The 13,281-nt window shown below is 25.6% G+C and overlaps 1 protein-coding gene across 1 annotated transcript in view; it reads left to right on the top strand.

Moving 5' to 3' along the window:
- Positions 1–7,973: 7,973 nt before the first annotated feature.
- Positions 7,974–13,281, top strand: part of LOC119676156 (sodium-coupled monocarboxylate transporter 1-like) — a 5,701-nt gene continuing 393 nt past the window's right edge. Inside the window, exons 1-2 of the mRNA XM_038087389.1 lie at positions 7,974–8,184; positions 8,855–9,002. Coding sequence (XP_037943317.1) covers positions 7,974–8,184; positions 8,855–9,002 — 359 coding nt within the window. The remainder of the gene's footprint in view (positions 8,185–8,854; positions 9,003–13,281) is intronic.

The following is a 13,281-nucleotide window of genomic DNA, read 5'->3' as shown; positions in this document are numbered from 1 at the left end:
TGAAAGTCGCTAAAACTACCTCTTAAAAAGTAGTTGAGAAAATCTCAACCAACATATTGTGAAAGACTTCCGGTTGAAAAGGCATTCCAGTAATTTCAGTAAACGCTTAAATACTTGAATTTCCATATTTATCCAAGATAGGAGCAAGAACGTAGTGTATATTAATTATAGGTTATAACGGCTTTTTACAAATATTTAAGTTTCTTTAAGAGTATATGAAAACTTTTATGCAAAATTTTCTACACAAATATTTTCTTGGTTTTATTTCACTTTTTAGTGCATTCACTAGCATATTTTAATGTTTAATTTTCTTTTCACTTCTTTTTTCTTCTTCTAATATTATAATCTGTTTTCTAGTACAGTTATCTAGCACCTTATATATTTTTTTTTATAAAATTGAATGCAAGTAGCGCCTCTTTTAACTGCTTATTTTTACAATTTTATTAATATAAAATATAAAAACAAGGAAATATAAATAAAGTCACTTTGAAATAATTACATTATATTATGTTTGTGACTTAATTAATTTTTTCTATAGTGTTGATGGCCTTTAATCATTTATTATTCAGTTTTTAATACTTATTGATAACTATTAATTTACTATATAAATTATTTTTTTTGTTCTAAATAAATATACTGATTCAGTCAGTGATTGACAAAGAATCGCACTAAAATGTTTTGGTTCTAAGTAAGTACAAGCATTTAATATTACATTTATCACATTTCAGTTTTTTGTTTACTATAATTTAGTGTTGAACTTTTTTTTAACTTTTATTACAAAGTTGTTGTAGCTGGAAATCCATTTGTTAATATAACATTTGAGTAAAAAAAAATATAGTTGTGGTTAACACATTAACGTTTAACTTGATTATGCAGTAAAAAATTATCTTACGTATAGGACATGACAGCAATTTTTTGAATCTTCATTTTTACAACAGCCAAAAGGCTGTTGAACTGCTAAATCGACACATATTCTTTACTTTTAATTCTCACTGAATATGGTTTTTATTCTATATAAAATTAAATATATAGATTTAGAAATATGTGTTTGCAAATGAAATATTAATATAATATATATCAGCGGACGGTGGTTTGGCTGGAATTTTTCATGTTCTAATTTTGTTACAAATATACCACAAAAGTAATCTAACAACTAAACGTAATTTTAATTTAGATGTTTTTATTAGGTCCTGTTACTTTGAATTTGGTTAATTTTTTTTTTTTATTACAAAAAAAATCACAAACAAATTGTAGTTGCACTTAAAAGATTTTGGTTTAATTATGCACAATTAATTTTTGACGTATATATAGAGATATATATATACTATAGCTTTATCTAAACCTATATTAATTTAATATTATGTTCAGGATTTTATTTCTGTCATATTGATTAAGAGTTTATTACGTATATATATAATATTTTTTATTATATATAATAACACTTTTGAATTTATCATTAATTATTTAATTCGATTAAATCACGCTGAAAAAAACTCTCATACGCACTGGTGTACACATTTCGTATTAAGATTACACTTAAGCAAAAATCTTAAATATTAAAATTTTAAACTAAATTTATATATTGCTCTCTGAAAAACTGAAAATAAATAAGAAAATAAAAATTCTACGGAAATTCAACTCTGACAACACCTTGACCCCACGGCGCCTCAGTCACATGTTCATGATGATGTTGATTTTCAAAAACTGTTTACGACTGTTAGACAGCGTCAAGAGAGCCAACTATAAAATAAAAAAACGTGTGTGGAAAATTTTATGAACAAAAAACATTTCAAAACTGCAAATAATGCCCTTTCTAGTTTATTTTACTACTATCTTAAAAGTACAAAAAAGTAAATAAAATAAAACAGAAAGAAATGCAAAAATGTGCATATGAAATATGTAAAATTTTAGTGTTCACTTTTATGAATTTGAGTTAGTACTTCCAGCGTGCAACTGTGCATATTTGGATGGGAATGTGTAGGTGAAGTATGGCATTTAAAAATTATTTAAGTAGACTTTTGTACTTGAACTGCATTCACTCTGCAGAGAAGAACAAGAAGTACAATCCTCATAAATAAACAAAAAATGGAAGTTAATGTTTGAAAGTTATAATGCTTTATATGCATTTTTAAATCTGCATATTTCTTTGGACAAGTTTATTTCACATTTTATGTCCATTTATAAAGAATTTATTAAAAATGTACACACCAAGTGATAGGTTAAAATTTGCTTAAGAGCATTATAATTCAATAAATTTATTAAGCAATATATGCAAATTTTTATAAAAACATAAATAAATAATATTATTATATTATAACTCATAATAATTAATTTAATTTATTTAAAAATAAGTTTATTGATTGAAGTGAAATATACACTTTTTGTTCAATTACTAGGTAATTTCATTCAATTTATTTTGAAAGTACAAGTGAATAAATTTAAACCGCAATTATTTCCTCAAAGCAATATTAGCTTCAATTCAACTCAATCAAGCTTAGATAAATTGATCTTATACAAGCAAAAACAATAAAGCCTGCACACATATATTTTCCTGTTTCCGGTTGTTGCTTTAGTGACAAATTAAAACTGCATTTGTCTGTAGTTCTTGATTGCAGCAAACTACTACGTGTTTTGCAAAAGTGTTTATTGGACGCCTTCCAAGTGGCAGCAGGTAAAAGTGCCAACTGTGACATAGAACTTATGAAAATTGTAGTTTTAGTAACAACAACACATATGAGATTTTTTGGCACTTGAATGGGAGTGTCAATTGAGGTAGTAATATTGCACATTCTCAGAATTTATTTGATGTAATTGAATTTTAAATTTTAGCCACTTTAATTAAATTCATTGATATCTCTGTTTAAGCCGTCATTTAGGCATGACTCCCCATAAAAGTGATTAAAGTTAATCATTCGTTATCTATATTTTGATTTTTTTTTAATTTTTCTATTTTATTATAGCTTATAAAAACTTAAGATATTATTTTTTTTAACTAAATATAAACAGTTGTTTTATTTAGATTTAATAAAATTGAGTCATGCTATACATTTATTAGTATTATTTAAATAACCATATAATTTAAAAAAAAAACAAATTAGAGTGTTATTCTCTCTACTTAATTTGTCTAAATTCTGAATAGAGTAGAAATAAAAGAGTAAATTAAATTCAAATATTCTAACAAAAATCCATAATCAATTAATTTATTATTTAAAAGTTCAGTTATAGTTACTTAATCGATGCCATATCTATTATAATATTAGCTGCATAAATTCTTTTATTAATCTAACATATTAATTCTTATATGCAGCCATTTTAATTTCAAGCGAAACTTTAATTTAAAATTCAATTATACATTTTTAATGAAATAAAAACAGTGCAAATTAATTTGTTAAGTATCTTGTTGACTTTTGAACGTTAAGCACGAATTATCCTTAGCTTTTTAACCTTACTCAGCAAGGTTAAGCTAGAGTAGCGTATAATATGCATTATGTTGAAATGCGCTTCCCCATTTGCCGCACATTTATCTTGAAATGCGATATGAACAACCAACCCAGAAGAGCTTAAAACAAAGCCGAAAAATGCCAGAACAAAGCTGCTAAAAAAGAAATTTATTTCCAACTGTGTGATTTTAAAACTAGCAGGTCATATGTAAAACCCTAACCGCCTGCTTCCATGAAAACAAAAACATCTTTGTGAAAGACTGATATTCTTATAAAAAGAAGAAAGAAACATTCTGAATTACTGGTTTTCATTACAACTTTTTTAGAATTTCACTTAAATTTAAAAATAAAATTTTCAAATTAAATTTCTACTCAAGAATAGAATTTTTTTAATTTAAAATAAATATTATTTAAATTAAATATTATTTAATTAATATTATATTATGTTATTTAAAGCATAAGGCAACAAGAATTTCCTTCCACCAAGTAACGTCATTTTGTACTAAGGTTCGAATTTCATATCAAGCGAATACAAGCGACTCAACCTTCGATCTCTGTTGAATGATGCCAAGTGATATGCTTAGTCTTCCAATACTTTGCCCTGCTCATGGAAAACGATTCCACCGCAACGATTGTTTAGTAATGTTCTTTTAACTTTTTCTGAACGTTTCATTGATCCACATCCATTTCTTTCTCCTATTTTCAGCAGTAATTTCAATCTAGTTTATTATTCACAGTATGTTATAATACGAGGGCAGAAGATACAGTGGAGATGTCTTTTAAATAAGATTTGAAGATGCTTTGTTATCGTCTAAATTACTTAAGTAGAATAAACATTATTCAGTTAATATATGAATTTTTATAATTTATTTAGAAATTTAAATTAATTACACAAGGGAAAAATTATCAATATTTAATCAAAAATTATAATTTTGAATTTTGTTTATTATTTTCTGTAAATACAAAACCTGAAATGTAAAAAAAAATTTTATTTATTTTTTATTTTTCCAATACTTATTTTACAGCAATTTACATTTGCTTACATGGTTCTTTAGTTAAAAAAAATTATTATTTACTCTTATTAAGGTTCATTGTGTAGACTGCATAAGCATTGACCTACACTCATTCTTATTCACCGCAATCATCATCTAACTTTTCATGTTTATATTAGCTGTAACATTATCGACAAAATGTCTCTGTCTACCTCAATTTAAATAATTTGTTTTATGTAATATTTCCAAGAATGTGTACTTATCCTAATATTCTTAAACAAGCTCATCAACTCATTATTCAATCGGTATCATCAAATTTCATTTATTGAACCATATTTTTATTTAAATATTTATCATTCAAGGGCATCCAATTTACTCACGTCACTTTTTTCAGGGTCACATCTAATCAACATATGTTAGGACCAGAACGATTAGTATTTAGCAAAATCAAATTTTTGTTTCTTAATGCAGATTCTGACTTCTAAGAAACCATAACCTTTTCAGAATAACACAATAAAGATGATTCCAAATATTTGGTTCCATAAAAATATAATTCTTTAGAAAAAATTCGGCCCAGAATATCAGTAATAAGTGCAAAATACTATCTGTAAAGAGTTGGGCTACAATATCGAGAAGCTAATAGTTGATTTTTATTGCACAATAATGCAACATCACTAAAAGCCATCATTGTGAGGGAATTTTCTTCAAAATTGTATAATTTTTATAGATCTTTTATAGATTTTTTGCAGTTCCATTGCTAACTGTTCCTCAAACTAAAAGTGACAATGACAAAGCATTGTATTGATACCATACCAAACACTCAAAAAGCTTCCACTAACATACTAAGGGCAATTCCGGTCGATTAGTGTATCAAAATTGTTTTGCAAAATACGTTAAATATTTTTAGAACTTTGTTGATTTGCAGAAAAATATTTCAAATAAATAGAAATAAAAACTGAAAATAGTAAAAGTTTTTTAGGACGAATTTAATCGTACTTGGAACAGAATCTAGATTATTCTATTTTGATTTACAGTCTGCTGTTGTCCGTAGTGTATTTCGCTTTTGTCACTATAATTACTTCAGTTTACTTAGAATTATTACTGTTGATATTTATACATAATAGAAAATAGTTCTTTATTCAATGATTGCTTTTTTACTAAATTTACATGTATTAACATAGTACTAAGAGACGTGAGCATTAACAATAATTACCTTATTACTTATTTATAGATTAAGGTAACCATAATACAATAGTGAAATCACAATTTTCACTAGACACATTTAAATATTTTACTAAAATTTGAAATAAAAAATAAGTACTTAATATTTTTTACTAACCATATTTATCTAACCATTTTATCATACATAATATTTTAATATTATGCTTATGAAAAACGCATATAAATATTTTTTTTACACTTTAATTCAATTTCTGTGACTTAAAGCATCATTGTTATCCTTTTTATATTTTTGTGTTTATTACTTATCTGTAATGAAAATCGCATAAGCACAGCAGCACTAAATTTGCGCGGATTAAACTAATTTGGCAACACTAAATACTGCAGCACTTCAAGCATTCTTTTTCTAGTGTTGTAAATTGTTATTATGCCCGTGAAGTTATGCATAAAACACTATTTTCAGGTAACTGAACTTAAGTAAATTACCTATTGCAGTACTATTCCCTCCTTTTCTTTCGTAGTTGAAGGGAACTTTGAATTGAATTTTCTTCGTTAACATCAACGAAGTTTTTACTTCCACGTTAGTATTCTTACTCTTAGATGCGATGCTTTACTATAACAAAAAGTACGTCGTTTCAACTTTTTTTTTTTATAACTTAAAGGACTACGAAGTTTATATTATGTGTAAATATCATTTGAAAATAAATTCCAATATAATAAAAAATATGTTGAAATTAATTTGTTTAAAAAAATGTAATTTAAATTTATTTATAAATATTTTAGAAACTAAATTCAAATTCGAAAAAAAGTGAACATTTAATTATTTTTTATTCGAAATAACTACAAACACCTTTATATTTACATTGGCGGGTTTTATAACATAATTTAGTTAAAATAAAAGCAATCCCAATCAAAAATTACTGTTTTGATCTGCTTAAATCTGCTTAAAATGATTTAGTTACTCAATTATAGCAATTTAACTCTCCGTCCAAACATAGTTCTAAAAAAATATTTAATATAAATAATTTTTTTGGTTTATTAAACAACATAAAAATGCCACGCCACACACATATTTTATGACTGGAAAGAATTAGACAGAACTTACCTATTTAGAAAATTTTAATGCAACCAAATAGTTGGCTATAACTGCATTCCAACCTAAAAGATCTATTGTGTGCCTGAAAACTCAGCTAAAACAATTTTAAACTATTTATAAATCTTGTAATTGCTATGGGCTTAATTTTATCTATTTCATTTGGGACTACAATCTCACTTCTACGTCTTGGCGCCGCTGAGCAGTCGCATAGAATTTGTTCTGATGTTTCCTTCTTCTTATGACAGAGTCGACAGGACCCTATTCCATCGTATAACCCGGACCTTGTACCAAGTGAATATCATTTGTATCAGTCCCTGCAACAGTCTCTTAATGCTAAAAAATTAGACGGCAGAAGAAATACTGAAAATTACTAGTCTAAATTTTGCGCAGATAAGCTGCACGAAAAATCACATGAGATCATAAATAATTATAGCCAGAAAAATACTCAAAATACTGGACTTTTAATCAAGTCAAAACTCTTCTAACAAGTTTAACAAAAAAAATTTCGAACTAGCATTGAATATAGGTGGATATGAATAAAAACTTTGTTCGATTTTTTGATGTTACAGCGTATTTAGTGCCGATTTCATTATAATGTTAAGTTAGAATATAACATGAAAATTATTATAAGAAGATTGTGTAGGCGCTACCAGCGTTGACAACTGCTGTCAACGATTTACTAGCTGTATTGTCGGAAGGTAGATAATAGAAGAAACTTATGATCACACAGAGCTGTCACGAAATAAATAATAATAATTTATTATACCGGATTCGGTTTATTATTTACACTTATTATATTATTTTAAGCTTAAAAACATGAACACTTGTAATTCAGTCTAGGCTTCATGTTTAAAACATATATAATTGAACACAATGCCATAAAAAATATTTAATAAAATTAATTAAATATTAATTTTTCATACAAATAAAACAAAAGATTTTTTAGACTTTAATAAAATAAATTAAAAATTAGGTGATTAATTTAACGACTGCAACAAAAATCACTCAGTTTACTTTAAAAAGGGCATTGAAATATATAAATAAATAAGTAATTAATTTTAGACATAAGCATTTATATACTATATATAGAAATTTATTTTATAATAATAGAAATACTTAAACTTTGTGTTACACAGTAAATGCATTAAAAAAAGAAATTTTGAATGTTGAAGTTATTAGTAAACTTCAAGCAAATAAAATTGTTTATTTTGATTTTAATTTCAATTATTTATTTTTCTATTTTTTTTTATATATATTTCTAGCACAATGGCAAGGGAACTAAATACGCTTGGATGGGACTACCTAATGTTTGCGCTATTCATTGCTCTAACAGTATTAACACCACTGTGGAAGCGCCTTTTCGGTAGAAAAAAACAACGCAGCAAAGCGGATTACGTATTCGCCACGGGTTCCGTTTCTATATTTGCCATTATGATATCAATTGCCAGAGGCGCACTGGGTGTGCGTACCATATTGGGTAGGTTCAAATATCATCACAAATTTTAAATTGCCTTTGGCAATTGAAAGTTTTTTGTATATATACATATATAAATTGAGTTAACATTAAAAGTCTACAATTTAAAAATCAAATTAAATCGAAACAACATTAAAAAAAAAAAAACATTTAATCGAAATCAATTTTCTAATGAAATTCAATATTTTCAATCGGTCAAATAAAGAGTTTTTCATATAATTTAGTTTCTGTTTTAGTGCCGGGTTTTTAACTAGAATACTCAAATTTATATTTATACAAAATATTTATATACAGAAGTATGTAATTTTCAGCTACATTTCTTTTTTATTTTATTTTATTATATTTTATTTCATTTCATTTTAGTACATTTTATTTCATTTTTATTGGTTTTTCTCATATAAATTTTTTCCTTTATTAGGTTTTTTCTACACATATTTTAAATAATTTATTATATTATATTTTATCTATTGCTCGTTTTTATTTAATATTTTTAAGTTGATTAACTCTTTAAAGTTATTTCAAAGCTGTTAGCATTTATAGTTCCATTATAGAATAATAGTTCTTTTAATATACTCTTCATAATTGAAAAAATAAAATTAGTTTCGAATTATTTTTAAGTTTTTTATAATTGTTTTATTCCTAAAATTGATTGATGAAAAAAATGATTTTACAGGATACCCTAGTGAGCTTTTTTATTATGGCTCTGGCATGTGGGAAATTATTTATGGAACAATGAGTGCTTATCCCATAGTTTGTTTCGTATTTGTACCAGTATATTTTAGTTTGGGAATAACTTCTGTATATCAGTATATCGATTTAAGGTAAGTAAGATGATTATAATTTGTATTTATATCAAATCTTTCATAAAAAATTTAATTTTTTTTATATAAATTACCAAATGCAATACTCGTAATAATTTTATACATTAATAATTATAATATCTGCATATTCTGATATTTCATATAAAAATTCTGGATTTTTGTATAAATTAGTATAACTCACTAAATTGAAATATAAAAATATTATTTTAATAAGCTTAAATTATTATTATTACTTGTACTCTTTGATAGCTATGGGATTTCAGCAGAGTCCCACCCATCTCACTGACTTATTTGTGTATTCCTCAAAAGCGTCGTGATTATTCAATGACTGATCTAAGATCTACGTACCGCTCTGTGCGGTTAGTGATTACTCTGAGATTAGATAGTGCTAAGTACGGCAGCCTGTCGGTTTTTGCACATAACTTCAGGGCTTTGTCCCTTATGTATTTTTTGACCGGATATATTCTAAGGTCTCTTAGCATGTTATTAGTGCGAATGTACCATGGCACTTCGAAGTGTATTCAGAAAACCTGACTTTGAGTAACTCATAGCTTCTGGTTAGTAGAGTTGGCAGCTTTGTCATACGCGACACACCTATAAAGTAGTCCTGGTCTAATTATCTGGCTATAGATCAGCTTTCTGTTATTTACGCTAAGGATGTTGTGTTTGAAAAGTGATTGTGAACATTGCAGTGTTTTTGCGCAACTACTTCTTTCAACTTGTATGTGCTTGTGACAAATGAATCGCTTATCAAACGTGATTCCTAGGTATTTAATGCTGTCCTGTCAATTAATCACGATGACACCAACTCTCATTCTCGGTAGCCTGTGTTTACGAGTAAAAAACAAATTAAGTCTAATATTATCTTAATAATTAATAAATTAATAAATATTAATATGTATTAACTATCTTAGACCTAAATAAATTAAATCCTATTTTTTTCAAGTTTTTTTAGTAATTTTAATTATATTTTTTTGTGTATAAATATTGCTTTGAAAGAGTAAAAATAAAAAAATATATAAGAAAAAAGTATCTACAAAAATATAAATTCTACATATACTACTGTATATATAAAAGCTCTCCCTAACCAAAATTTTCAAATTAAATTTTATAGTATAGAGTTTGTTTTAAACTCTAAACATTTACGATTGATTAGCAATCTATGAGAGTAATTTAAGCCTTACTGTAACTAAGCATTAATTTACAATTGTAAAATTTAATTAAAATCAAACGAAATCATTTAGAAACAAATTTATTTTTATTATATACATATACATATATATATATACATTTATATATTTGTTAGTATGTTTTTTTAATTTGGTAAGTTGTGCATTTTGAACAGCTTTTTCAAATTGTTAAACAGTTCATTCAAACAAATCAAAAAAGGATATCCGTTGGGTGGTTACATCAAACTTTCACTGATTACTTAAAAAGAAATTGATAGAAAATTGTCGTTCTTAATTGTTTTCGAATTTAATTTAACTAAACAAATTTTGTTCACAATTGTTGTCACGTTCAGCAAATCTAATTAGTTGTGTAAACGCCAATTAATTGTACATAATTTGCATTCCTATTGACAAATTCATTTTGAAGTTGTGTCCCCTTTGGACTTCCGTAAGTTAAGTGAAGCAAAGATATCGGCTGATAGGACCATTTCAAAATACTTTCATTGCTATGAAATGAAATTGTAATGAAATTTATTGAAGTACATGAAATTCTCATTTATTTAGATATACAACAGTAGATACAATCAAAGCAACTGTATAATTTGAAGCATTCAAATTAATTTAAAAATGCAGTAACTTAGTAACTAAAATTAATGATGCTAATAAAGATACATTTTAATAAATGAATTTGAACGTTCATAAAAATGTTTATATATTTTCTAGAAATATATTAATTGTCATTACTATTGATGTAAATGTGAGATTGATTTATATAATTGATACAATAATATTAAATATAATATTTACATACAATAACAAAATATATACATAAATAATTTTTTATAATAAACGTAATGAATTTGTGGGTAGGGTTAGCTATAACAGTACTTGTAAAAAGTAGGGTTTGAAATAAATGACTTGAATAACATTGTACTCCTTTTAACAATTTACTTCATTTTAATTATCTAAATACATAGATATCTTTAAGTAATGTTTTATAGCACTCGTATCTAATAAAACAAACAAAATTAGCTAATTATTCTTTACGACTGATCACATATAGCATTATTCTCCCATATATAGACAAAAAACTCAAACATGTGACTCTAGAAATTGCTTATAACAATCCTATCAATGTAGCAGATACCTTAGCTATAAAAAAATCTGATAATTATAGATAATGATTAAATGAGTTCTGGTAATATTAGATACTATTAATTGAGCAAAATTATTCTGCCTACTTGCTTAAGTAAGAAAAATTGACACATTCATTTTTAGATATAATGGCAAATTCGTTACGCAGAGTGGAACAACAACCCATAAAAATTGATATATAGTAGGTTAGACATGTAAAGAAAATAGATAAAACAAATACCATCAGATAAAATTTGTTTCAAAGATTTCAAAGAACATGATCGCATGACCTTAGAAATAAAAGCAAATAAATAGAAATTATAAAAGAAACTTTAATGAGAGGCTAAGATTCGATTAGAACGGTTTATAAAACGCCCTGAAAGCAGAAGAAACAGAAGCAGATCAAATTTAGGTAAATAACGAAGCAACTTGATCGGATCACCTAAGAAATAAAGGCAATTGAAAGGGAATTATAAATAAAACTTGATTGGATAACCTGAAAAATAAGAGCAATTGAAATGGAATTAAAAAGAAAACTTGATCTTATGACCTGAAAAATAGAAGCATATAAACAGGAATTATAAACAAAACTTCACAAAAAAGGCTAAGAATAAGTAGTTACATATACAATTTTTTATTTTAACAAATTATTTAGGTTTTTACAAATATATGCTTCCGCTCTTACACATATTATATAAAATTATAGTAATTTCACTATATAGTAAAATATTACAGTAAAAAATTACTGTATAGTAATTTTAATTTCCATAATAAAGTTTTTACACTAGTTTAACTTGGGTCGGAATTCAGATGAAAAACATTCTGCAACTAAAATTGCTTGGTTTTTACATTACGTATATACTAGCATTTGACGATATATGAATGCTAATGGTTATATTAATTAAGATCCTACGTTCGTAGTTATACCTATAATTAAATTGTTTACCAGTGCAAATGTTTATTAAAACAATTAAATTGTGATTCGTTTTGTTAAGAAAAAATATTAATTTTCATTGCATTTATTTTCATAAAAAAATATGATTAAATAAACTTCATTACATGTCCAAATTACATATTAGCTAAATTTAGCAAATTATATACGCTATTAAATAAAATCTTGATGCAAAAAATTAAAATAATTGCTGCCTAATATATAATTGATGCCTAACATGGAAAAATATAATTTGTCCTGCTAATTTTTAAACATTTTTATATAAAAAGTAATGAACCTTTTTGTTGATTTAATAAGATTGAATAAAAAAAAATGTTATCAGGAAAAACCAACTTTGAAGTAATCACAAAAAATGCACGTGACATATGATTAATATCCGTTTTGATTATAGAAACTCAGATTGATTTAAAATATGCCATATTTTATATGCCAATTATTTTCAAATAAACATTTTTCTTTTTTTTTTTTGTTTTGTACTACATTGAATGGTGGATAAATAAAACAATTTGTTTTTCTTCAATATAAGATACATCAATTTAATATTGAAAAACAAAATGTACCTAACACTACACCATCAATCATTCGTATGAATACATTTGAAGCTTATGTACATTGTACATATTGCATATTCAAAAGAGTATCAGAGTATCTATGATAAAATACTAAATTATATCGGCTTAAATTGACATCTATAGCTTAACGCATCAATATATTATTTTATTTTGCCAAATTAATCAAACTAAGAGCGAGTATTATGAGCAGTCAAGCAAATTATTTATTTAATATGCATTTATAATTTTTTTTTTGCTTTTCTCTTGCCATCAATACTCTTACACTCATTTTTTTAATCATTTTGAATTATACAAAAGAATTTTTAAATATGTAAATACATGTTTTAATAAGCCCCTAGCACAGATGCACATTCAATGAAAACGTTTGTGAAAATTGACAGAAATTAGTATGAAAAAATTGTGTACATTGAATTTCATGCACGACATACCACAAACGTCCTGAATGTTTGCAT

This window comes from Teleopsis dalmanni, chromosome 2, assembly GCF_002237135.1.
Source record: "Teleopsis dalmanni isolate 2A chromosome 2, ASM223713v2, whole genome shotgun sequence".
In the NCBI taxonomy this organism is placed as follows: Eukaryota; Metazoa; Arthropoda; class Insecta; order Diptera; family Diopsidae; genus Teleopsis; species Teleopsis dalmanni.
Note: the sequence above shows the minus strand (reverse complement) of the source record. Positions and strands in the feature narration are given on the sequence as shown.